This window comes from Conger conger, chromosome 14 (assembly GCF_963514075.1).
Source record: "Conger conger chromosome 14, fConCon1.1, whole genome shotgun sequence".
In the NCBI taxonomy this organism is placed as follows: domain Eukaryota; kingdom Metazoa; phylum Chordata; class Actinopteri; order Anguilliformes; family Congridae; genus Conger; species Conger conger.
Window position 1 is genome coordinate 26,250,557 of NC_083773.1, and position 25,691 is coordinate 26,276,247.

At 40.6% G+C, this 25,691-nt stretch overlaps 3 protein-coding genes across 4 annotated transcripts; 2 read left to right on the forward strand and 1 right to left on the reverse strand.

Moving 5' to 3' along the window:
- On the forward strand, nucleotides 1–12,676 carry LOC133109417 (acyl-coenzyme A thioesterase 3-like). The gene is made up of 11 exons (XM_061218741.1): nucleotides 1–94; nucleotides 724–933; nucleotides 1,217–1,316; nucleotides 2,038–2,252; nucleotides 2,445–2,620; nucleotides 6,778–6,894; nucleotides 9,568–9,653; nucleotides 9,792–9,885; nucleotides 10,431–10,511; nucleotides 11,059–11,194; nucleotides 12,570–12,676. Exons 2-11 carry the CDS (start codon nucleotides 768–770, stop codon nucleotides 12,674–12,676), a joined length of 1,278 nt encoding a protein of 425 aa, XP_061074725.1. The 5' UTR covers nucleotides 1–94; nucleotides 724–767.
- LOC133110706 (protein S100-B-like) lies at nucleotides 12,518–21,346 on the reverse strand. 2 transcript variants are annotated; one of them, XM_061220967.1, is made up of 4 exons: nucleotides 21,244–21,346; nucleotides 15,511–15,644; nucleotides 14,146–14,317; nucleotides 12,518–12,695 (listed from the first exon to the last, which is right to left on the reverse strand). In XM_061220967.1, the coding sequence occupies exons 2-3, from the start codon at nucleotides 15,637–15,639 to the stop codon at nucleotides 14,174–14,176; spliced, it is 273 nt and encodes a 90-aa protein (XP_061076951.1). In that variant the 5' UTR covers nucleotides 15,640–15,644; nucleotides 21,244–21,346; the 3' UTR covers nucleotides 12,518–12,695; nucleotides 14,146–14,173. The 2 variants fall into 2 exon arrangements, with proteins under 2 accessions (XP_061076951.1, XP_061076950.1); XM_061220966.1 differs by lacking the exon at nucleotides 21,244–21,346 and adding an exon at nucleotides 18,191–18,298.
- inpp1 (inositol polyphosphate-1-phosphatase) lies at nucleotides 20,110–25,456 on the forward strand. The gene is made up of 6 exons (XM_061220965.1): nucleotides 20,110–20,409; nucleotides 21,282–21,492; nucleotides 21,672–21,732; nucleotides 22,234–22,434; nucleotides 22,782–22,956; nucleotides 23,372–25,456. The coding sequence occupies exons 2-6, from the start codon at nucleotides 21,289–21,291 to the stop codon at nucleotides 23,850–23,852; spliced, it is 1,122 nt and encodes a 373-aa protein (XP_061076949.1). The 5' UTR covers nucleotides 20,110–20,409; nucleotides 21,282–21,288; the 3' UTR covers nucleotides 23,853–25,456.
- Nucleotides 25,457–25,691: the final 235 nt, after the last annotated feature.

Below are 25,691 nucleotides of genomic sequence, written 5' to 3' on the forward strand. Positions count from 1 at the left end.
CTTAGCTGTCAGAATGAGCAGCAATAACAAAACCTGCACATCAAGATTGTTTACAATCCACGTATTGCAGTTCTTTTCCACTCCTGTCTATTATGTGAGTGTGGAGAAATAAGTCTATATGTGTCCACAAATAATGTTGATAAAATGTGCACACATTGGTAATGCAAATAAAAGTAAATGCATATGGCTAATGCTAATAAACTCTCTAATTGGGAAGAGCTGGTTAGATCTGATGCTGTTGAGTATTAATCGTTGTATTGATACTCAAGGAAAATAAGGGGAAGTCTCTGCCAGTGGTTTATGATTAAAATTTTCTCAATTGTATTCTAAGCTGCGTTGGAATTTCTGATTGAATTTCCGATTTGTCATTCACTAGCTAGCTTGCTCAATATGAATAAATTAAATCAGAAAACTATTATTAGTTTGTGTGGCAAATATTTGTTTTGATTAGAATGCCAAAATATGATTTGAATCTTATTTCAGTCCGCTAGTCCCACTATTTCATCCTGTTCCTGTTACCAGTGTCATAAAATTATGAATTGCAAACATTTATTCCTTTATTATTGTGAGTTGTTAGAATTATCAGTTCAGCAAGTTAATTAGAGTAAATTTGTAAATCATGCCTTCCAAAGATGTGTGGTCATTGCCTTTGGGTTACGCTAGTTGAAGCGTATGTTTAACTCTGAGCTCATGGGTCTTGATTGAGTTTGATGATCTTGGCAGGTGCGGTTCGAGGGAAGTCCACCTACGCTCCCGCGCCTGTGCTGATGGCTGCGCCCTCCCGTGCGCTCATAGACGAGCCCATAATGCTGGAGGCGCGTCACCTGACCCCGCACTGCCCCGTCACGCTGCGTGCCCAAATGCGCTGTGAGAAGGGTGACCTGTGGGAGGCGCTGGCACATTACTACGCAGACAGCAGCGGTGTCTTGAACCGTGAGGTTTTTCCTTTTAATTTTACTCTATTATTGAGTTTTTACACCTTTATTTATTTAATTCTCACAATCAAGTTTGAATAGAACAGGATAAAACAAATAAAAGCATGTTTAACCCTTCAGTAGGAGTGTTGGGAGGCTTGTGGATTTTTACATTACATTACATCAATGGCATTTGGCAGATGCTGGATTTTACTGAGTGCAGTGGATTTGAATAGTGCAGTAAAAATCCTGTTCCTGCAGACTAACGGGGACATGTGGGCGCTGCTTCTCTGTCCCCTCAGTGTCACGGGACGAGGCCCAGGGAGGGTCATACTCTGGCTGCGAGCCCATGGGTCTGTTCTGGAGTCTGCTCCCTGCACCTGGGGAGAGAGAGGGGCTGATGTAAGGGGGAGAGGCAAAGAGGGAGAGAGAAAATCAACACAAATGTGACTTTTCTTGTATGAAATGGAAAAATGTGCCTGTTCATCACTCAAATGTTATTGTGAAAGCAGCAAAAAGTGTTTTTTAATTATATATTGAGCAAGTTTATTATTTATTTAATAATTTATTTTTCAGATTTGTCAGATTTTTGGCATTGCAGTTCCTTCTGAAAGCAGGTTAATCTACTATGACACCAACTGTGGCAATCCATTGTCCTGCCTTACCAGTGCAATATGACTGCCATTTCCTTTCATATGGCTTTGATCCAAACACATGATTGATCAGAAGGTTTGTGCATGTCTCAGCAGAACTTAGTGCACAGATTACGCAAGTAGATTGTTGAGGCCTTTGCACAAGCCAACGTGCCATTCTGCCCAGAGTGCAGTCTCTCCTTCTGGGGCTGCCTTCAATGGTGTGCCACTGAATGTGCTCCACTTTATGGGTGCTATGACTGTACCTGTTCAGTACCTGTTCATAGAAATAAAATAATAAATATTTGTATCATTCATAATCATAAAAAATAAGAATAAAAAAATGTTTCTTATTTATTTAAATGTGTTATTTATTTACCAATTCATCTCAAAATGCATATAACGAAGCTTATGGTGTTGAGTGCCTCACAATCTGGAAACCAAGCATACAGTGTTCAGCATCAGTGTTCATTTAGAGTTTCCCTCCACAGACTGAAGAAGAAGAATGTGGAGACTCCGTACACGGTGCAGGTGTCCCTGCTGAATGGACACGTGTCATCACAGGGCATCAGGTCACATGATGAGGGGCAGGGAAAGGGGGAGGGGCTGGCTTCTGTGACTGTGGAACGCTGGTACATGGCCCCTGGTGTGCGCAGAATCGACATTCGGGAAGAGGGGTTGGTGGGAACCATGTTCTTACCACCAGGTGAGGGCCAGGTTCCATTTTACAGGCTTGTGAGTCCCAGAACAAGTGGATGAGATTGTAATTTACACATATCATTTCATGTTTTAATTTTTAATGATTTCATTCTTTATTTTTCAACGTTCAACGGCTGGCTTTGTGAGTCCCTGCCCTCTGGTGTTGATTCGGAGCATTCTCCCTGGGTTCCTCTCTCAGGTCCAGGGCCGTTCCCGGCGGTTCTGGACCTCTTTGGAATGGGCAACAGTCTGGAAGAGCATCGTGCTGCCCTGCTGGCTTCCCGGGGCATGGCCAGCTTAGCCCTGGCTTACTACAACCACAAAGACATTCCTGGGCCACCCAATGTGATAAATGTGGGGGACGACTACTTCCAGGTAAAACTATTATTTCCAAAGCAGGTTGAATATAATCACAGGTTCAGGAGGATGTACACTGGACTCCAGAATTATTGCCACCCTTAATGAAAATGTAGAAAAAGGCTGCATATAATAAACAACGTGGATAATGATCTACGCTCAGTGAACCTTATTATGTGTTTATTAGACATTTTTTCGACTTATTGGTCTGCTGCTGTAACCTATCCACTTAAGAGGTTTGACGCGTTGTGTGTTCAGAGATGCTCTCCTACGTACTATTGTAATGTATGTTTATTTGCGTACACTTTTCTGGCAGCTTTGACCAGTCTGGCCCTTCTGCTCTGACCTCTCTCATAAACAAGGCGTTTCTGTCCGCAGCACTGCTGCTCACAGGATGTTTCTTGTTTTTTGCACCATTCTCTGTAAACTCTAGAGACTGTTGTGTGTGAACATCTCAGGTGATCAGCAGTTTCTGAGATATTCAAACCATGTAGTCTGGCACCAACAATCATGTTTTTATTTTCTCCTTTATTTAACCAGATGAGTCCCATTGAGATTATTATCTCTTTTACAAGGGAGCCCTGGCCAAGGGAGGATTCCACAGTCAAAGTCTTCCCCATTTTGTCATTTGGTCTGCAAAACAACAGAACATCTTGACCATGTCTTATTCATTTAGTTGCTGCCACATGATTAGCTGATTAAATATTTTCATTAACAAGCTGGTGTTTAGGTCAGTGTTTAAGTACTCAGTGAGTATATATTTTATGTTCAAACATATGGGAAAACTATATACTTTTATTTTAATACATTTACTCTCATGTTACAATGTTTTTTACTTAGTAATAATGCTATTTCTGAAAACTACAGGTGCCAAACAATTATATAAAATAAAATGAAACAAAGTGAAATTGCTTTATCTACTTTAGTTTATTCAGTCTAAAGGAACTACAGTGGGGTGCACAAATCTGGGCAATGTCTTACAATTTAAATGTCTGTTACAATGAATGTGTATGTGATCGAAAGCAAACCTGAACTATAAATTAATTTATAATTATAAATTAATTATAAGTTAAACATGAGAATTTTCTGCAAATTTTAAAGCAAGATTGCTTTTTATTTTCACTTATTTACTGTGACAGGTGAATATAATTACAGAGCTGAACTTTTTATTCTGAAGTAACTCCATGCCTTCTAACTACAGTGGCTGTTCTGTCTGGTGTTAACAACCATGGGTTCTTCTAAACAGTTGTCCAAGTATTTCAGAATAAAGATGGTTCATTTCCACCAAGAAAAAAGGGCCAATTGTGAAGCATTGAGGTGGATCCATTATGCTTTGGGGTTGTGTGGCAGCTGGGGGCACAGGAAATATTGTGCAAGTGGAAGGAAGAATGGATTCAAAGGTGAGTCCAGACATTGAAGTTGAAGAGAGGTTTGGTATTCCACCAAGACAATAATCCAAGGCATACCTCAATATCGACCATAAAGTACCTCCAGGAAAGACAGATGAAGGTTTAGGAATGGCCACCACAGTCACTAGACTTGAATATCATTGAAAATCTGTGGAGAGATCTCAAACATGCTCTACATGCAAGGAGGCCAAATTATATTTCTGAGCTAGAGGTGTTATGCCAGGAACATTGTGGAATGAATCTGAGAATTGAGTCTTGGCTGGCTACACGAAGCGTTATAGCTTAAAGCTGTTATAGTTGCCCTAGGAGGAGTTACAAAGTATGAACTGACAGGGTTTCCAAACTTTTGCACAGGGCTTTTTTCCTTTTTTTATTATTTTGAAACTGAAACATTTTTTTAAAAAGTAATCTTGCTTTAAAATTTGAAGAAATGTGTCATGTTAACGTTGAGGTCAGGTTCACTTCTGTTCACTGAGATATTCATTGTAAAAGGGTTTTGCCCAAACTTTTGCACACTACTTTATATTGTGTCATTCCATCACTTCCTGTTTAAAAAATGAGTGCAGTATAAATGAGATAAATGAGTATATAATGAGTGCAAAATCCCTTTGTCAACCATCAGCATGGGAACATCCAAAGAACTATCAATTCAGAAGACACAAACAATTGGCAATTGACTATCACAAGTCTGGTAATGGGTACAAAATACAAACACTGTAAGGGCAATAATGAAAAGGCATAAAACATACAGAATGGCTGCAAACTTGCCAGGAAGAGGATGCAACTGCATATTATCCACCACAGACAGTAAGGAAGATGGTGACTTGGTGTGGGAGGCCATGAGTAACCCAAGGATCGCAGTTTAAGAATTGCAGAGATTGGTTGTGTCTTGGCACCTCCTTACCAACACATTCTTTGGAAGGGTGGCACGAAGACAGCCCATAATGAGCACAATGAACAAAACCGGTTTTCCAAACCTCATAGGAATTATGACTGGGAAAGGTTGCTATGCTCAGATGAGACCAAAATATAAAACTTTTGGCCATACACACCATCAACATGTTCGGCAACAAAATGGAACACATACAAGCAGAAGCATTTCACCTACTGACAAATATGGAGGTGGATCATTGGTGTTTTGGAGATGTTTTACTGCCAGTGGTCCAGATGCACTATTTAAGATCAATGGCACGGTGAATTCAACAAAGTACCAGGAAAACCTGGCATAAAATTAGCTTCTGCCAGGAAGCTGAGACTTGGTCATAGGTAGATTGTCCAGCAGGACAATGACTCCAAACATACATCAAAATCAACACATAAATGGTTAAGTAAAAACAACACCCACATTTTGCAATGGCTCAAAATGTTATCTCTAACCCTATGATAGATTATAGGATCACAACTGTGATCTTTGCTAGGGGTGTTTGCACAAAGTGCAATTCATCATATTCTTATTATTGCTACTGTCAATTGTTTGTTTGGAATTATTTTGAATGAATTGTTCCACAAACCCATTGAAGACCTGCAAGACCATGGAACCTAGCGCAGATTCTACTTACTAACCAGACGGCCTCCTGGCTTCTTGACAACAAAGGAGTCCATGTGGTAATGGGGTTTCCTTTGCAATGTTCTTGTTAAAAACTTCCACTGCCAAGGCGATCGAGACTGCCGATAAGACATTAGTTCAGAATGTTAGGTTGGGTATCTGGTATGCCTGTGGAGTCTGTGGTGGTGTGTCTGTGCAGAGGCTGATCTGTCCTGGTCCTGCCAGGAAGAGGATGCAACTGCATATTATCCAGCACAGACAGTAAGGAAGATGGTGACTTGGTGTGGGAGGCCATGAGTAACCCAAGGATCGCAGTTTAAGAATTGCAGAGATTGATTGTGTCTTGGCACCTCCTTACCAACAAATTCTTTGGAAGGGTGGCACGAAGACAGCCCATAATGAGCACAATGAACAAAACCGGTTTTCCAAACCTCATAGGAATTATGACTGGGAAAGATTGCTATGCTCAGATGAGACCAAAATATAAAACTTTTGGCCATACACACCATCGACATGTTCGGCAACAAAATGGAACACATACAAGCAGAAGCATTTCACCTACTGACAAATATGGAGGTGGATCATTGGTGTTTTGGAGATGTTTTACTGCCAGTGGTCCAGATGCACTATTTAAGATCAATGGCACGGTGAATTCAACAAAGTACCAGGAAAACCTGGCATAAAATTAGCTTCTGCCAGGAAGCTGAGACTTGGTCATAGGTAGATTGTCCAGCAGGACAATGACTCCAAACATACATCAAAATCAACACATAAATGGTTAAGTAAAAACAACACCCACATTTTGCAATGGCTCAAAATGTTATCTCTAACCCTATGATAGATTATAGGATCACAACTGTGATTTTTGCTAGGGGTGTTTGCACAAAGTGCAATTCATCATATTCTTATTATTGCTACTGTCAATTGTTTGTTTGGAATTATTTTGAATGAATTGTTCCACAAACCCATTGAAGACCTGCAAGACCATGGAACCTAGCGCAGATTCTACTTACTAACCAGACGGCCTCCTAGCTTCTTGACAACAAAGGAGTCCATGTGGTAATGGGATTTTCTTGTTCAGGACTTCCACTGCCAAGGCGATCGAGACTGCCGATAAGACATTAGTTCAGAATATCAGGTTGGGTATCTGGTATGCCTGTGGAGTCTGTGGTGGTGTGTCTGTGCAGAGGCTGATCTGTCCTGGTCCTGTCTCCCCTCAGGCTGCTTTCCAGCTGCTGCAGATTCACCCTCAGGTGTGTAGCAGCCGGGTGGCTGTGCTCAGGACTTCCTTTGGGGGCTACCTTACCCTACGCATCGCTGCTCACCTGCCTGTCAATGTAAGTCTGCAATTTGAGGGCCACAGGTTTAACTTCGCCACTTACTGCTATAGTGATATTAAGTAATGACTAGATTAGTTAAAACATCATATTCCTCTGCATTTATCTGAAATTCCTGTCTTTATTTTAAAGTGGCACGGTTAGGTCTTGCAGAGATCTGAATGTTGCTTGTTTCATAAGGTTCATGGGTCTGGAGTGCAACAGGCTTTCATTTCTGTTTCTGTTACTTTGCACTTTACTGGTGGGGCAGCCTATGGCCTAGTGGCTAAGGCACAGTGGCTTCAGAAAGTATTCTGTTCCCTTCCCTTTTTGCACACTTTACTGTGTTGTAGATAACATTTTAAATGGATAAAATTCCCCATCGATTTACACTCAATAACCCATAATGACAAAGTGAAAACATATTTTTAGAATTTTTTGCCAATATATTAAGAATCTAAGATATTTAAAGAGTGGGATCTCTTGTCGTTTTTGTTTTACAGTAGGATTACAAGGGGTGATTGGCTGGTTAAAGCAGGGGTGCACTGCTTTGGTCCTGTTTTCGTTCCAACCAATTACCTTTAGTTTTCTGACAGCTCTATAAACTACACTAGTTCACTCCTGAAGTCTTTAGAATACCCTTGCAGTCAGTGGATGGAGCTGGTGCTTATGCAATGTCAGATCAAGATGGTCCATGTTGTAGAGCAAGTCTTTGTAATCACTATGAGGGCAAGGTATTGTTTTAACTGTTTTCGGTTGCATGCTGTAGGTCTCAAAAGAAGAGGTGGATAGGCAAAAAGTGAAAATTGACAATTTGTCCCTAATTTTCTTAATGATGGTTTGTGCTATCAACTATGTCAATAATCATTGCTCCAGTATTCAATTATGGGTGACATATTATGAGAAAGACCTGAGAGGTCAAAATGAAAAAGGTCTCATTTCTCCCAGGATATATGTATATTTCTTGCAGATTTTAAGGTGGAAAAAGAAACCAGCTCACAGTGTGAATCTCCAGGACAATGGTCGGTTGATATGAGCAATCTTTGTCCATGGACAATTTGACTGGTCAAAGTTATCCTGTAACACAAGTTACAAACTAGACTTCAAAAACATAGACGGTCAAAGTCACTTAGATCACATTTGTTCCTCAATCTGATCATGACTGATGTGAAGCTCCTGACCCGTATCTACATGATTATATGCATTGCACATAATTGGCTGATTAGATAATCGCATGAATAAGTAGATGTAATAAAGTTCCTAATAAAGTGAGTGTATACTGTATGCATCAAAGAATAAGCTATTCTTAAAAAAGAGCCAATTAACCCCTTAAGTATCGCCCATTTTCTTGAAACAAGCTTGAAAATTACATATCCAACCTCTTTAAAGAGCTGAATTGGCTCCCTATTGATGGTAGAATTCAGCAGTTAAAACTTATTATGTCTATAAGATTTTACAGGGTCGATGTACAAATTATTTTATTGGGAATTTTCAGTATGTTCTCTTGTGGCCTGAATATGAGGGTTAGCATATCAAACCTGAAACAACCCAATCTAAAAAGCAAAGTAGGGAGAAGTACATTCCTTTATACAGGGGGGAGGAGTAGAATAAAATCCCAAACAAGATTAAATCTGCCCATTCTTTGAATAATTTTTAAAAAACAACTGAAAAAATGGATGACATGTAAGTTAGTATCGTGAAACATCTTCTCTATGACAAGGGTATAGTACTGATGTCTTTATTATGTGTATTAGTGTAGGTAATGTAGAAAGATAGTAGTAGCATACACTGTCATTTCCTTAATCTGCCTGCCTCCTAGCTCAGACTCCAGGACCGCAATGGAAATAAGTCATGTGATTTTATTGCGATATCCTGATCATTTTTGAGTACTGTATGCACATTTGTGTATTGTACTTTTTTATTTTGTCAAACACAATCAATCAATCATTCATGGTTCACACTAACCAATCTTTCATAACTTGTCAGTCACCAGGCTTTGTGTGCCTTTATTTTAAGGGTAAGGCACCTGTGCAATCCCCACTGCCATGAATGAAAACTGCACGTAATTGAAGCGACTCACTTCAATTAGCAATTTGGAAAAGTCATAAACACACAGGTTCACTTACGTTTCCAGTATGCACTGTGAAAAATGTAGTATAACTGTTTGAGTGTTATTAATCTATAAGTGTGACTTTTAGAATTGTAAAGATCCGATTATTCAATTAAAAATGTCAACGGTAAGAAATGCTGGATTCACCCACCTTTGACAAAGCATTTGTCCAGTCCTTTTTCTGACATTTTGGATGCTGTTTCAACCTACCCCAGAGCTGTTTAAATTTGCCCCATAGTAGGGGCATGTTGGAACAGTTTCACTCCCGCTACTTTCAACTGAACTGTAAGTTTCAGTTTTTTTCCAACAATATTTCGATGTATATATTTTTTTATCCCCATTTGGAATGCCTAATTATACTAAAAAGATGGTCCCCTCACTAAGCCTCCTCTTAACCACACTCTGCCAGAGTGTCGGCCACCACATATTTACCTCCACAGTCCCTCAGCTGAGTTACATCTGAAGATTGCGCTCCAAGCACAACTCCAAGAACCCCCCCCAATAATGGCATTCTCAGTGCTTCATGAATGTGTTGGGAACACATGCATGGACATTTTTATCCCAGTATACCATTTCTTTTTCAGCCACGGTGCATAATTGGAATTAATTTCTTAATTGGGTGCATGAACGAGACCATTGAAGCTAATGGGAAAGTGTTAAGATTTGGACAGTAAGTAGCACAACATTGTGAGTAAATGGCTCTAAAGCAAACAGAAAGCCTGTGATATACATGTGAATATGAATAAATTACAATTACTCAGATTCTGTTGTGGCCACTAAACTGCACAGCCCACTGTGTCTCTTCCAGGAGTGAGCTACACTTGCGCCATGATGATCAAGGCTACGTGAACGCTAAAGAAGCTTCCCATCCCAAATCGCTTCTTCCCAACACTAAAGTAAAGGTAAAAAGTAAAAGTTATTGAGTAACACCTTTGCCCACACATCGTACACTTTCCATCTATATACCTGGACCTACAGGTGACTGTGGGAGTCTCTTCTGCTCATCAGGGAAATGAAAATATTAGTAATATGACCTTTTAACAAATCATTTAACAAATCTAGATAAAAATACCGGGAGCATGGTTTACCCCCAGAAATCTCTTCACATAAATGCACTCGGTGGAAATGAATATTAAGATTTTTCTCCCCTCATGTAGTAATAGTAAGCAGGATGTATAGTATATGGGCATATTTTTAAGAGGCTGTTTCAGGGACAGCCTATGAGTCCTGACTGGGGTGGTCCCTACAAAATGCAGTGGACCCCACCTCATTTCCTGTGTCACATTATGGAAACACTAGCATTGACCACATATAGCCCACATGTTGCACATTTCTTTTGTGTTTGAATTTGGGAGGGGAGCATTGAATGTTAGGATCTTACTCAACATGGCAAGCTGATTTGCTTTGAGCCCGCTGATCCGGCCTGTGCCCATGCGTCCTCCTGCAGGTGGAGAACTTCCGCTGCCCCCTGCTGCTGTTCACTTCCGAAGATGACCAGTGCACCTCAGTTTTGGAGAATGCAGCCGAGGTGAAATTCCTGTTTCCTGCTTTTTATGTACTGTACCACACAGCAGCACCATTAACCATCCCTACACACAGTTCACAACAGATACAGCCGTCGCTGTGCAGTTTTCATTCATGCACTTTCAACATTCCTGGATGAAGAAAATAATGAAGTGAATTTGTATGGTCATACTCATAATGTTTGCGACAAAGACATATGAAGATGTTTGTACACTTAGCTAGCATACTGGTGCAAGATAGATCAAGATATACTGTAGATTCAACCCTGTATAAATTAATAGATCAGTTCCCAAATAGGTGGTTAGCTCAGGTTAGCTAGCTGGCTTTTGAGTGTTTTCATTTAACTGTTTTGCTGGCAAAAGCAAACCTCACCATCATCTTAATCAGTAGATCAACAACTAGTTACATTTTTATAAGCAAGTACTACAAACAAAAGTTTAGCTATCAAGATCTGCATATTAACCACATGTGAGTACAGAAAAAACAAAATATGTCTTTGTCTCAAACATTATGGCACTCACTGTATGTTTTATCCTGTTTGCTGTTTTCAGATAAAGGAGAGACTGCAAGCTGCCAATAAATCGCACCTGCTCACCTGGGTGCCATGCCCCGGCACAGGTCACCTGATTGAGCCTCCATACTCACCTCATACCTCTGCCACACTCTTGACACTGGGGCCCAAGAAATGTAGGCTGAAACACCCTTTCATACTGACTGCTGTTACCACTTTGATAACCCTCTCATAGCCCTTACAGCTGTAATAACCCTCTCATACCCCTTACTGCTGTACTATACAACGGTTAGGTCCGGTCCATTGTCTCTATTGGTCAGTTTGCGTTCCAGCCATGACAATATCCACGATATACGCACGGCTAAATGGACTGTTCACACTTTTAAAATTACTCTGCATTTATAGATCATCATTATATCTACTTTGTCATAAAATTAATGAACCTAACTTAACGTTATCATTATCTAGCCTCTAGTAGCCTACCAAAGTAAAGTCAAATAAAATTAGTGAGTTTAAAGTGTCCTTTGATTTTGATTTTAAAACTTTTAAGGCAGCATACTCGGATGATCGAAATACCAGAAAGACCACCAAACCCCGGCGAAGCAAATTATGACTCATAAAGACACAGAGTTATTTCCAAGCAACCAATAAACTACTGTTCAGCGGAAGAATACATTTACCATAAAACATAGTTCCCTTAGAGATACATTAATTTAATGTTTATCTTGTCTTTCTTTAGTGAAAATTTGAAAGATAAATGTGGTAACCATTGTATAAAAGTGTTATGTAACTCGAACCTGTGGTATATCGTGGATATTCGATATACCACAGGTTCTCGTTCCATAACGCTTAATTAACCCTCTCAAACCCTTTACTGCTGTAATAACCCTCTCATAGCCCTTACTGCTGTAATAACCCTCTCATACCCCATATTTATTATTTCAGTAAGTAACCATTTTAAACTGCCATTCTTTCATGGGAGGGTGGCACGGATGGTGCAGTGGGTAGCACTGCCGCCTCACAGCAAGGAGGTCCTGGGTTTGAATCGGCCGGGGCCTCTCTGTGCGGAGTTTGCATGTTCTCCCCGTGTCTGCGTGGGTTTCCTCCGGGTACTCCGGTTTCCTCCCACAGTCCAAAGACATGCAGGTTAGGCTGATTGGAGAGTCTAAATTGCCCATAGGTATGAGTGTGTGAGTGAATGGTGTGTGTGCCCTGCAATGGACTGGCGACTGGCTGTTCATTTTGTATTATTTAGAAGCCATAATATCTTTTTGAGCATGTTATGGTTTTGAATTTTTAAGTTTGAGCAGTCTTTGTTTCGTTGCCGTGGAGAAAACAACAGTTACAAAATATTATCCCACACGTCAAGATATTTCATTCAAAGTCATGTGTTGTCCTCCCCTCTGTCTCTGACTTTTCTCAGCTTAATCATAGATTTTATAGAGCATAGAGCTTATTGTCATTGTAGAGATTGGGTTTATTGGCATTTCTTAGTCATAGGTACACTTAGAGTGGGGGATACTGATCCATGTGAACCTGTTTCTCTCCCAGTAATGGTTTCGTGGGGTGGACACCCTGCACCTCATGCTGCGGCTCAGGAAGACGCCTGGAAGAAGATTCTGGAATTCCTGGAATGCCATCTCAGAGGGGGGGATTAGTCTTCCTTTGATGCAAGCCCTGTCCACAAAGCAAAATCTTTACAAGTGCAGTCAACAGATCAGTTTCAATATTGTATGTAAACCTACTTTAGTTTTATATTGCTTTGAGGTCAGTCTCCTTCCATGTGAAATGTGCTACAATGAGGTATGTAATTATTTGAACAGTGGTATAATTTCTGTTCTTTTGGCTCTGTACTCCAGCACATTGGATTTGAAATGAAACCATGGATATGAGGTTAAAATGCAGACTGTCACCTTTAATTTGAAGATACATCCATATCGGGTGCTCCATGTAGGAATAACATAACCTTCTTATACATAGCCTCCCCCCATCTTAGGGGACCCAAAGTAATTGGACAGTTGGCTTCTCAGATGTCTGTGATTAAACTGGTGTATCCAATCACTTCATTTGTGCAGAGGTTTATTGTTTAATCTCCCTAACACGATGTGAAGAAATACACTGCATGTTTACCTGCCAGTGGATTCAGATCATTGGCACACTTGCTAATCAAGATGAATGAATGGAAACAGTGGCCAATGATCAGTTTAAAGTGAGGGTCTCAATTTTTTCCTGATCCAACCCCAAAACAATGTATGCAACCACATGCACTCTAACCACACAACATGCTTCCTTCTTAACAACACCCTTTAGCTGTGACTATGTTGGTGATAGACCATGTCATCTCATGCCTTGTTGTGACTTCCTTTTTCCGCCCCCAAATTGTCAGAAATGTCTGGTAATATTAAATGGGGTTGCAGCCCTCAGTTTGGCAACCCCTTGTTTAAAGGTACAATGGGTAAGATTTTTGTGTTAAAACATTGTTACCAGACCATTGTAAATCCCTTCCTAAGATTGAAAATGGCTCACTTACATGTTGACTCACCCTCTGCCTGTGTTTATAGTCCTTCATTTCGTGTTTCAAAATATACAGTTGACGGGCCGACACTCTATACCAAAACATTGTATAGCTGTACAATGATTCAAGCTCATTGGTTGAAAATTGGTTCTAATTGCCACAGCCAATGGCGTGGGAGGAAGGTGGGATAAACAGTGTCGTGGTTTGAGGGTGTTTGTGGCTGCAATTCCAGGTCCAAAATGAGCTATTGTACCATTCAAGGTCAATTTTTGCTGCCACTGCACCTGCCATATCTGTTTTTATTGGACCAGAAATGTATATTTATTTCAAGTGTAATTTAAAAACCAATCAACAACATTTGAAGATATGCGGCCTGTAGCGTAGTGGTTAAGGTAAACGACTGGGACCCGCAAGGTCGGTGGTTCTAATCCCGGTCAGTGCAGCCACAATAAGATCCGCACAGCCGTTGGGCCCTTGAGCAAGGCCCTTAACCCCACATTGCTCCAGGAGAGGATTGTCTCCTGCTTAGTCTAATCAACTGTACGTCGCTCTGGATAAGAGTGTCTGCCAAATGCCAATACTGTAATGAAGAAGTGGGTTCATGGTGCTTACCTCACTGAAACTCACAAACCCCTCCCCACTAAAGGTCATTCCCTGTGAGGTCATGACATGCTGATGTAACCATGGCAACCATGGCAATGAATTCTTGGAAGTCAATTTTAAGGTCGCCATTTTGGTCCAGGTCAAGGAAGAGCTGGTCCAATGTCTCATTGTCCTGAATATTCTGTAGGAAAAGCAATATAGTAACAAGAGGAGAGGTAGACAGTGGGGAATTTTCACTGTAGACTGTGGTCTTTGGATTTAATGTCACCAATTAATCCTGTATCAGAATAACATTTCTTAAATATTTTTGTTTTTTAATGTATCAGACATGTTCTGGCGTTTAGATGGTTCCAGCTGTTTCACAATAACATAAAATACTTTACGAACAAATAAGCATAAAAAGATAATAATTTTTTTCTGAGTCAAATGTGGATAACACTGCTCCCAATATGTCTGGCTTAAAACATAATAACAACAGTCACACATGGTGGTAGTGTGATGGTGTGGGATGCTTTGCTGCCTTGGGACCTGGATAACTTGCCATTGTTAAAGGAACCATGAATTCTGCTCTTTGCCTTTTAGGGTTTTTTCTTCATTATGGTGAGAATTCTTCGGTCAATAACTGGTCTACCAGGCCCTTTGCGATTACTGAGCTCACCAGTGAGTGCTCTCTTAATGATGTTGCAAAATGTTTGCTAAGCCATGTTTTGACTTACTGCATGTCTGAATCTTTTTATTTCTTATTTCGTGGCTTCCTTCACTTTCATTGGCTCTGCTCTGGTCCTCATGTTAACAAACACCAATAACAGACTTCATAGGCAATCAAAAGCCTAGAATCAAGACTAGAGAGAAAGCTCTCATACCTGCACCAATGAAGAAATTGAATAGACCTGACTAGTCAGAAACACCTATGAAGCCATTTGTCTCAAACATGGCACACTGAAATGGGCATGAAAATCCCAGGAGATCAGCAGTTTCTGAGATACTCAAACCACCTTGTCTGTCACCAACAATCATTACACAGTCAAAGTAACTTTTTTTCCCCATTCTGATGGTTGATGTGAACATTAACTTAAGCTCCTGACCCGTATCTACATGATTATATGCATTGCACTGCTGCCACACAATTGGCTGATTAGATAATTGCATGAATAAATAGGTGTAATAAAGTAAAAATGTTCCTAATAAAGTGCTTGGTGATTGTATGTATTAAAAGTTCTATAATTTCTTCATGGTGAAATCAAAATGTATAAAAATATAGATACTGAAAGATTTCTTATACCCACACTAAGGAAGTGATTGAATACACCTGTCAAATCAAACAAATCAACCCATCCCGCCACCATTTTGATTGCACTATAAAACCATACATACCATGATGAAGCAACTCAACTCATTATTGATTAGTTCCTTCAGATCTGCCTTCCTTAGTGTGCATTGGTGTTTGGAATACTTGTGGAACACTTGGATTATAGTCATCATGGAGTTCTCCAGATCTGACATCGTCACTATATACAAAACAGATATATAGTCAGTCATTATTATTGGCACCCTTGACAAATATGCACACAAATTCTAAACTAAAAAAAATACAGCTATTGAGATAAGCTTTATTTTCCAACATGTTTAAAGTAGTGCGCTTGATTAATTATTCAATGGAATCAAGTTTTATATATTTCAAATAAAACATAATTCCCCAAAACAGGTTTAATACAGCCATGAGCTTTTTCCTATAATTTGTGATAAGGTTAGGAAACACATTCGGTGGGATTTTTGACCATTCCTCCATGCAGAACCTTTCAGAATAATTGATTGGGTTTGTGCTTATTGACCCCCCTCTTCAAACCAGACCACATGTTTTGATGGATGATTTAAGTTTTTCATTGTACGTTGCTCTGGATAAGAGTGTCTGCTAAATGCCTTGTAATGTAATGTAATAAAAGTTTTGAGATGGTCATTGCAGGACACGGATGGTGTTTTCACTTAATAATGTTTGTGTAGATGTATGTATGTGGATTTTGTAGTCATTGTCCTGCAGGACAATCAAACAGCTTCCTAGCAGAGACAACCAGATTTTCTGCCAAAATGTCCCCATACTTTGTTGCGCCATTGATCATAAATAGAGCCCCTGGACCACTGGAAGCAAAACACCTCCAAAACCTCAATGGCCCACCTCCATGTTTGGCAGTAGGTATGAGGTGTTTTTTCTTGTATGCATCCGCTTTTTCCACCACACATGTCGATGGTGTGCATGGCGAAAGTGTTCAAGATTTTGTTTATTGTGTAAGTACTGTCTTCGTATCACCCCTCCAAAGATTCTGTTGGTATGAAGATGCCATTTTATGGTTCTTTTTGACAGGTCAAAGAGGGGACCTCAAGATGCAACTTGTAATTCTTCAAGTTGAATGGTGGCAAGTTTGTAACTATTCCAAACCTTTTACATTTTTTGTATTATTGACTTTACAGTGTGAAGTGGTGTGTTTAACAATTGTATGTATTTTTGTACCCATTATCAGACCTGGTCATTACCATCTCTTCTGAATTGACTGTTCTTAGTGTTTTTCCATGCTGATGGATGACAAAGGGATTTAGCATTTTTATTACCTTATTTTCAGAAAGTGATAGAATGACACAATATAGTTTGCATTACATTACATTAATGGCATTTTGGCAGATGCTCTTATCCAGAGCGACGTATAGTTGTTTAGACTAAGCAGGAGACAATCCCCCCTGGAGCAATGCTGGGTTAAGGGCCTTGCTCAAGGGCCCAACGGCTGTGCGGATCTTATTGTGGCTACAAAACTTTATTGCCAATTTCACTTTGTTTGATTTCATTTACAATCATTGTTAGGGGTGCCAAATTTGACACCTATGGTTTTGAGAAAGAAATGTGAATAGACATTGAGAAAAGAGTCAATGTATTGAAATAAAAGTATGTCATTTTCCCATGTGTTTGAACATAATGTATAGATTATTTTCTGTGTTGTTTATTATATGCAGCCTTTCTCCTTAATTTTTATTAAGCGTGCCAATAATCCTGGATCCCATGGAAGTTCCATTCGTCCAAGATTAACTGCATTAAGTAGAATCTTATTGCCAATTTCACTTTGATTTTATTTACACTAATTGTTATGGGTACCATTAAAATGACTTTCTGAAAAAAATAGATACTTAATAAAAAACATGAGATAAAAGAAATATGAAAGTGAATGTGAATGATGAAATTGTAATTATATGCAGCCATTTTTATGAAGGGCACCAATAATTCTGGAGCTGACTGTATGCATGCTTGCTGTTCAATGCGGATAATGCCAAAATATGCAGGCGACATCTAATCTAGATTTTTGCCTCAGTTTACCTAAAACCTGTCAAACATTTTCTTAAGTAAACCCATTGAATTTACTTTTTTGCCATAGGTTCAGAATGAACACTATTAATTATTGTTTTTTTTTTACTGTGGTATAAATAGCATGTGTTAGCCTAGTTGTTAGGTGTGTCTTCAGGGCAGGCAAACGACAATGATCAAGCAAGTTGCAGTTATAATCATCATTATGATCATCATCATTGTGTTTATCATTACTATAGACTGTATCTACCATATCATCATACATATTATATGCTCAGATACAGTTGATAACATCAAATTATAAATGTCAACACTTTTTATGTTTAACAAATACCTGTAGCCTATTTAGCTCATTTTCTTCCTTGCCGTCTTATAACTTCTAATTCCTTGGACTAAATGGCTGAATGTTTAGGACTAATTGTGGTTTTACCAGTGTTGACACCACACACTTAGTAACATAAGACAAGGTCAAATGTATGTATTTATTTGTTATAGCTTCTGCAAGAAGTAGACAAATAAATCTTTTTTTAAAAGGATGTTTTCTCTTTTACTTGCTACAGTAACACAAGTAATAGCAATGCTCAACAAAATATTTAAACAAAAAGATTTCATCACATTTCCACACTTTGAATTTGTATCAATGTATTATTGTTAGATTAAATATGCAGATTATACGTATATAGCATAGTTATCAGTAAGATTTTTTACCTGTATTAGAAGAGATGTTTTCAGTGAGGAGAATTCAGTCTCATCCTAGCACTGTGCTTCCTTTTTATATGCTACTGCTAACTCACTGACCCATTGAGTCTTAAAAGCTCCACCTAATGCACTGCATTACGGATATAGTACACACTAACACGGCCAATTCTGTTAAGAAATCATTAAAGAAAAGCTAATTTGGTCACTTAACGGTGAAAGTAGGCTATTACTTCGGATGTACAAATGGATTTGTGGTGGGGTAGGCTCGGCCTTCCTCAGTTAGGTTTTACATTTCACATTTCTACATTATACATGGAGACATTTTACTGAACAGCTTTTAAGAAGAATTTATACAGCAGCATAGGATAAATTTGTTGTTAACTGTTTTCTCATATTCTACTGCATTGTTAAAAAAAACAACATGGATGAGTTTCTGTGGTTGCTGCCAACATTACAGAACTCCTCACCAACAGCCTGCCTGATTGTACAATTCCTGGTTTTCTTCACTAAGGTGTGGAATTCCTTCTTTGTGTTCTCTCATTTCAAGTAATCCATGCACCCCCCTCAGCTGGTTTCCAAAAAATCTTTTATTATTTATGCAGTTTGTATGAACAAATTCAGTCTTCCTGGATTGTCTGTTAAAAAGCTTGAGCTTAACTTGTTCTTATGTCTTATGTTTAGGTCTGAGCTATTAGATGGATGCGGCATGTGTCCCTCTCAGCTTCATCTTTAATCCATTCACCCAAGGTGTTCCCCATGGTTGCTTTTTTGGGACCCTTCTGTTGTGTAACAGAACCATATATAGCAGATTATCTGCTGTCATGTTCTTACAGTGCCATGAAAAAGTATTTGCTCTCTTTCTGATTTCCTCAATTACTGCATATTTGAATGGTTTCAGAAATGTAATATCGGAGACCTGAGTAAACACAAAACACATTTTTTAAATTATCTTAATGAAAAACGTTATCAAACATCCATATTACCCCTGTGAAAAAGTTATTGCCCCCTAAAACTTAACCGGTTGTCCCACCTTAGCAGCAATTAATTCAGACAAATTCATAGCTTTGGTATGCCATAATCAAAGGAAATTCCAGAAAAAAGTTGTTATTGTATGCATATCAGTCTGGAAAGGTTTACAAAGTCATTTCTGAGGCTCTGGGAATCCACTGTGCCACAGTGAGAGCCATTATCTACTAATTGAGAATACTTGGAACATTGCTGAATCTTCCCAGGAGTGGCCAGCATGCCAAACTTCCTTCATGAGCACAGTGACAACTTATCTAGGAAGTCACAGAAGATCCCAGAAGAATATCCAAAAGCCTCTCTCGCCTTATCTAGGTTGTCCAGCTCTACGATAAAAAATAGACTTGATGAAGATGGACTGGATAACCAAGAGAAACATGGTAACTGTAAAAGGACCTGGATGATCTAGGGACAGACGAGTCAAAAGTGGAACCTTTTGAACTATATGGGTCCCATTATATCTGGTGGAAAGCAAATACAGTATTTCACTTGAGAACATCATAACAAAAGTCAAACATTTGCCATTATTGAAGGCATCATGAATTCTGCTATGTATTTTACAGGTGGTCATATATAGGACAGGCATTCTACTTAGGTAGCCTACCCTGGTGTAAAATCAGGCTATGACCAACTTGAAATACCAGCTACCAGCTGTGTCAGAGCATAGAATATAGAGATGGTCTAAATAGTCAACCTACAGGGTACTGTACTGGGCATATCGTGTATAATATTCACTATTCTATGCAAGTGACTGCATGCAAGTGCATCTATGCGATTCCTATTTTTCTCGACTGACACAAAATCGCTTGATGCATTATTTTAAACACCACACGGGTCGCCCTTCTTCGTTTTTTACAATGCTTTCCGTATTAGAGAAATGGATCATAACTCCGCCCATCTGGGGATATGTAGGCTACATTTTGAATGGTGAATTACCTCTGTGCCTTTTCCAGCACATCTGCACTGACGTAAATAATCGTGAAAAGGCCACAGCGCTAGTGAGATTAGAGCTAAGTATCGTAATAAGACACTGCCTGCATTTACCTTGACGAAGCTGTAACAGAAAATTCTCAACATTATATTCTCGGCTACAGGAAACGTGAGCAACTCACGGACTGCAGTTTCAGGACACGAAACAAGAAGCCAATTTTAGATCATCCAAAATCTTAGGAAAGGCGGATCTTTATTGGCAAATAGAGTGAACTGTGAGTATGACAGAAAACGTAACCTAAACTTAGATTTTTATTTCGACTGAACTGTTTAACTCCGGTTACAGACCCAGTGTTTACCGGATGGAGTTGATTTTGTATGTCACTACACTGCAGTAATGGTTTGATGTTCTGGATTGAAATTCTTAGCAGGGTTGACATTCTTTCGATGTTTAGTAGGCTACAGGGTAATTTGTGTGTGTTTGTTTAAAATCTACAGACTAGTCTGTTGATAACAATGGGGTAAAACGGTGAAACTTATGTAGGATAAGAAACAATAGCTGAACTAATGAATATAGCCTAGATAATTTTGTTTCCATTAAGCGAAATTTCCTTCCGGCTTTAAAGATATGCCTGCAGGCTGTTCAACGCAATAAAAACTGTTTCCATTACACACGTTCACTCGCGAAGATATGGTGATCAAGTTTTCGGGTGTATGACCAGTGGTGTTGAAGGAAGATTCTTTGTAGGCTACAGTCTGCACAGGCACAGCGTATTTATTGCTCCTTTTTAAGTTGTCGCAACTGTTCTAAATAAAATTAAGCTACTTGTCCTGTGTTTGGAATACAAACCACCGTATTTCAGACTAAATAAAAATGGTATGAATTAGCATACGCTACACATACATTCTTTGAAACAGAAAATATTGAAAACAAAAAACTGCTGATTAAGAATGTAAATACTGGTGGGAGCAAGAAACGGTCGCGTTATGGGTTTGTACTTTACAAATGTATATCTGAACCCTGCAGTTGTGCTTTTCATTAACACTGCACGATTAGGCTTTTGCTCAAACCAAACGAAACACTTAATACAAAAACAAGTTTTTCCTCCCTTGGTAATTGCATTCCTGACGTCTGTCTCTTTCTCAGGATCGCAATGGCGGAGCTTCTGCGACTGCTGCTGCGCGTGTCCGAGAAGGCCGCTAACATAGCACGCGTCTGCAGGAGGGAGGCCCCGCTATTTGAGCTCCTAATCCAGGAGAAGACTGGAGACGACAAAAACAAGAAATTTGTCCAGGACTTCAAAACGCTGGCCGACGTAGTGATACAAGAGATGATCAAACACGACGTCGTTGCCCAGGTCAGGGAATAACCGTGGTCAACATTTTTATGAATGATTATCACTCCACATGATTTTCGAGTTGTTGACCTCATCAAACGCAAGAGGAACATAGGAATATTAAATAACTTATGAGACCTAGCCCAGCCTCGTCCTTTTCCTGCCTGTTTTCGACTTAACGTCTTAACAATGTTTTCTAGTTCCCAGAGATGAAGGGTTTTATCCATGGAGAGGAGTCCAACAAGTTTGAGAATGGACTGGGTGAGTTCTCATTCAGACTGTTTGGGAGGGGGATTCTAGGTAAGACAAAGCTGGCTGGAGCACAGCCTGTCAACCACTCAGCTGCCCTTTTAAAACTGCACATAATAATAATGGTTGCAAATTTGATTAACACCCTGACAGAGCAGCTACATAGGGGCGATGTGGGTGTGATGACGTCTGTGGGAGGTAGTTATGCCCATTACTAAGATTTAACAGCATGTCGCTGAGGGGGAGGGGGTGCTCGGTACCTCGGTACCTGAGCGTGGTGATGTTTGGTATGTGACCGGGGATGGGGGGGGGGGTTTGCGGCAGGATAATGCGCTACACTTCTGCCTGTGGTGCAGATCTGCAGGAGACTGCTGCCCGGTCTCTCCAGGGCAGGCACACAATACTTTTGGGTGGGTACTGCCTGCCCTCCGCCCACTCGTAGCCACACCCGTAGCCACAGTCCTGGTTGCTTGTATGTTGGTCGTGAGCCCTGTTGGCCACTTGCATCCTCAGGGGAGAGTGTCACAGTGACAGTATGCGGGACGGAGGAGGAGACGGCGGCTCTGCTGACCACCGTGCTGGACGGCCATGCGACGGCTACCGCTCTCCTGGCTGGAGCCATCCACCAAGACCTGCAGGTGAAGGACGAAGCCGCAGAGGGCCTGGAGCTGCCCCTGAACCCCAGCGACCTGGGAATATGGATCGACCCCATCGGTAATGCTGGTGGCGTGGCCATCTACGGGACAGGAAAAAGCTAGTTGCACTGGACTGCAGCCAACTCTGTCAAGGGGTGGTATGATATTACAAATGCTCTGTATAAATTGGGTTGTAATTGGGTTGTAATTCCTACATGGATCAATGAATATGGATGTGAATATGTAAGAGTCCGCACTTTAACCTCATATCCATTGTTTCATTTCAAATCCAGTGCGCTGGAGTACAGAGCCCAGAATACATTGTCACTGCCCTAATACTTAGACTGCACTGTAATATCTGTCTGGGTGGTATCATTCTGGAAAGTTCTTGCCCTTACAGGCTGTGATGTTGGTGCCGTTTCTTAGATGCGACCAGTCAGTACATTGAGGGCCGGGAGGAGGAAGTCCAGCTCGGAGAGCTCTGTCCTTCGGGGCTCCCATGTGCCTTGGTCCTGATTGGAGCATACCTGCGGGCCAACGGGGAGCCTGTCATTGGAGTCATCAACCAACCCTTTGCTCGCAGAGATCCCTCAGGCAAATGGTGAGAATCAGGAAATCAAGAAGAAAATTACTCCTGTGCCGGCGCTCCCAGTGTGACTCAAATGTATTGTAAATAAAAAGAGTCGTGTCTATAAAAGAGCCTTCTTGACTGGGGCTACAATAGGGAGTCTGGTCATTTTCTGGTTATTCAGCAGCTTGTAATTAGCCTATCACTTGTAAATGATTCACAGCTCTCCCATGCAAGGGTTGCTCATCCTAGCAGGTGGCCTGTGGAGTAATTGGAGGCTGGTGGCTATCTACATGCTTTTCTGCCGACACACGCAGTACTAGTCTTTGCCTTACTGAATTGACAGAGAATGTTGCAGCCATGGGATGAGCTTACATTGGTGATGACAAATATTCCAGATTGCTGACTGAATTTAAAAAAAATCTAAAATGGTGCGTTTTTCTTGCAGCTGGACGGGCCGGCATTTCTGGGGGGTGTCCAGCGGGACCGTCAATGCCTCCTCCTTGCGGAGACCTGCAGGGTGCTCCTCGGCCGAGGGCGAGCTGTCGGTGGTGCTGAGCGTGAGCGAGAAGCAGGCCATGAAAGATGCGCTGGGCCCTCTCTGCGGTGGCAAGCTGATGTACGTCTCCGGTGCGGGCTACAAGATCCTGTGCGTCATCCTGGGCCTAGCGGACCTCTACGTTCTCTCAGAGGGCAGCACCTTCAAGTGGGACTCCTGCGCCCCCCATGCTATACTGAGGTCTCTGGGAGGGGGCGTGGTGAACCTTGCAGAGTGCCTCAAAGGAGGGCCTCCCACGGAACTGGACTACCACCAGCCGAGCTCCGGGCACACGGGCGCAGAGCTCTGGGCCAACCATGGCGGGATTGTGGCCTACCTGGACTCCAAGAGACTGGCGAGATTGATCGGGGCACTTTCGGGCACGATCTGAATCCTCAGGGTCCTCCATGCTGGTGTTGCGAAGGAATAGGCTGAACTGAAAAATGTAATCCTGGGGTGGGTCGGTGGTTTGTATTTTGTTTGGCGTTCTGTAGTAATTATTATGAGTCACTTGTATGGTGCAATCGGCGGGATGTGTGAGACGCGGCACTAGGAAGTAGGGTTGTCACCATAGTCACCGACCTTCATATCGTCGATATGGCTTTAAGAAATAACACAATATATATTATATGATATTATATTTTCTCTGTTAATAAACTAAATTGCCAATATAGAAATAAATGATACCCAAATATTAAAAACAGTAAATAATCCAAATATTTACTCACCGGTTTATTTCTAATGAGTCTTATTTAAATTATAAATAATATGCATTATGCAGATTTTATCCTGATAATAATAATAATCATAATAATAATTGGCGGCACGGATGGCGCAGTGGGTAGCACTGCCGCCTCACAGCAAGGAGGTCCTGGGTTCGAATCCCCATCGGCCGGGGCCTCTCTGTGCGGAGTTTGCATGTTCTCCCCGTGTCTGCGTGGGTTTCCTCCAGGTACTCCGGTTTCCTCCCACAGTCCAAAGACATGCAGGTTAGGCTGATTGGAGAGTCTAAATTGCCCGTAGGTATGAGTGTGTGAGTGAATGGTGTGTGTGCCCTGCGATGGACTGGCGACCTGTCCAGGGTGTATTCCTGCCTTTCGCCCAATGTATGCTGGGATAGGCTCCAGCCCCCCTGCGACCCTGTTCAGGATAAGCGGGTTCAGATAATGGATGGATGGATAATAATAATGTATAATATAACTATAGACAATCATATCAGTGATATCTTCAAATACCTTAGTATACAATATTATCAAACACTGTGACAACCCTACAAGGAAATATAGGCTTCTAGAGTTCAGCTGCTGCCATTCAAAAACTTTTTCTAAACTGCTTTGAATTACAAAGTGATCTATGTAAAGCAACATGGGGAAATTGTTTGTGGGCAGCTTCTGTGCCACAATGCCCGGTGTTTAGGGAAGAGGTGTGGAGACAGTGGCTTATCTAAAGTAAAGCATGTCTCCGTGTAAAACAATACCAGGATACAGAGAGGAATGAAAGGAGGTTTGACTTTATTTTAAATAATTTCTCTGGCTACATCTCCATGTTTGGAGTTTTCAAAATGTGTGTACTTCTAATGAGGTGTTTTGAAACAACATTTAATTGGGGTGGTGTTTGGGTGATTAATACTTTTCAATTGAAATGGTTGCTATCTGGATAGCTCAACTTAATAGAATAAGAAGATAATAATTTCTAATATGGTATATGTTTTAGTCATATTAAATCATTGATAGGGGTATCAACTGGGCTTCTCGCTCCAATGTAGGAAATATAGGGTTATCCCAAATACAGCCTTTTCCTTCTCCGGCATCACATTCACAAGCTAGACTGTATCTATATCTTAACACTTTTTTAATATATTTTCTTTTCATTCCTGGTGTGTTGTCAGGTTAGTTTAATATGTTCATCAGGATTGCTACTACTGTTTGCTAAGCAGTATTGCTAAATTTGTAATTTAATAAAATAAAATAAGAATATATTTTCCTTTTTAAAGCAGCACATTCCAAGCTCACTTATGTCATTTTTACACCAAATGTCTATAGGAAATTAGTGGTTGGATCTTTGATAAATAGTCCCACTGCACTAATGATAGCTTCCATTTTAGACATCCCTATATAAAGGTGTCAGTGCCCTTCTGCATTTCCAGCATTTCTGGTAAAAAAAAAAAGAAGAAGAAAAGTCAAGTTCTATGTTGCTATGGGAACCACCATTATGGGCCAGGGACATTCAA

Coding starts and splice junctions, on each gene's coding strand:
- LOC133109417 (XM_061218741.1), top strand. CDS start 768: ATGGCTGCGCCCTCCCGTGCGCTCATAGACGAGCCCATAATGCTGGAG. Junction 2,621..6,777: donor TGGGGGACGACTACTTCCAG/GTAAAACTATTA, acceptor GTCTCCCCTCAG/GCTGCTTTCCAGCTGCTGCA. Junction 11,195..12,569: donor GACACTGGGGCCCAAGAAAT/GTAGGCTGAAAC, acceptor TTTCTCTCCCAG/TAATGGTTTCGTGGGGTGGA.
- inpp1 (XM_061220965.1), top strand. CDS start 21,289: ATGGCGGAGCTTCTGCGACTGCTGCTGCGCGTGTCCGAGAAGGCCGCT. Junction 21,493..21,671: donor AACACGACGTCGTTGCCCAG/GTCAGGGAATAA, acceptor AATGTTTTCTAG/TTCCCAGAGATGAAGGGTTT. Junction 22,435..22,781: donor AATATGGATCGACCCCATCG/GTAATGCTGGTG, acceptor GCCGTTTCTTAG/ATGCGACCAGTCAGTACATT.
- LOC133110706 (XM_061220967.1), bottom strand. CDS start 15,639: ATGTCAGATCTGGAGAACTCCATGATGACTATAATCCAAGTGTTCCAC. Junction 14,318..15,510: donor AGTTGAGTTGCTTCATCATG/GTATGTATGGTT, acceptor CTTTTCCTACAG/AATATTCAGGACAATGAGAC.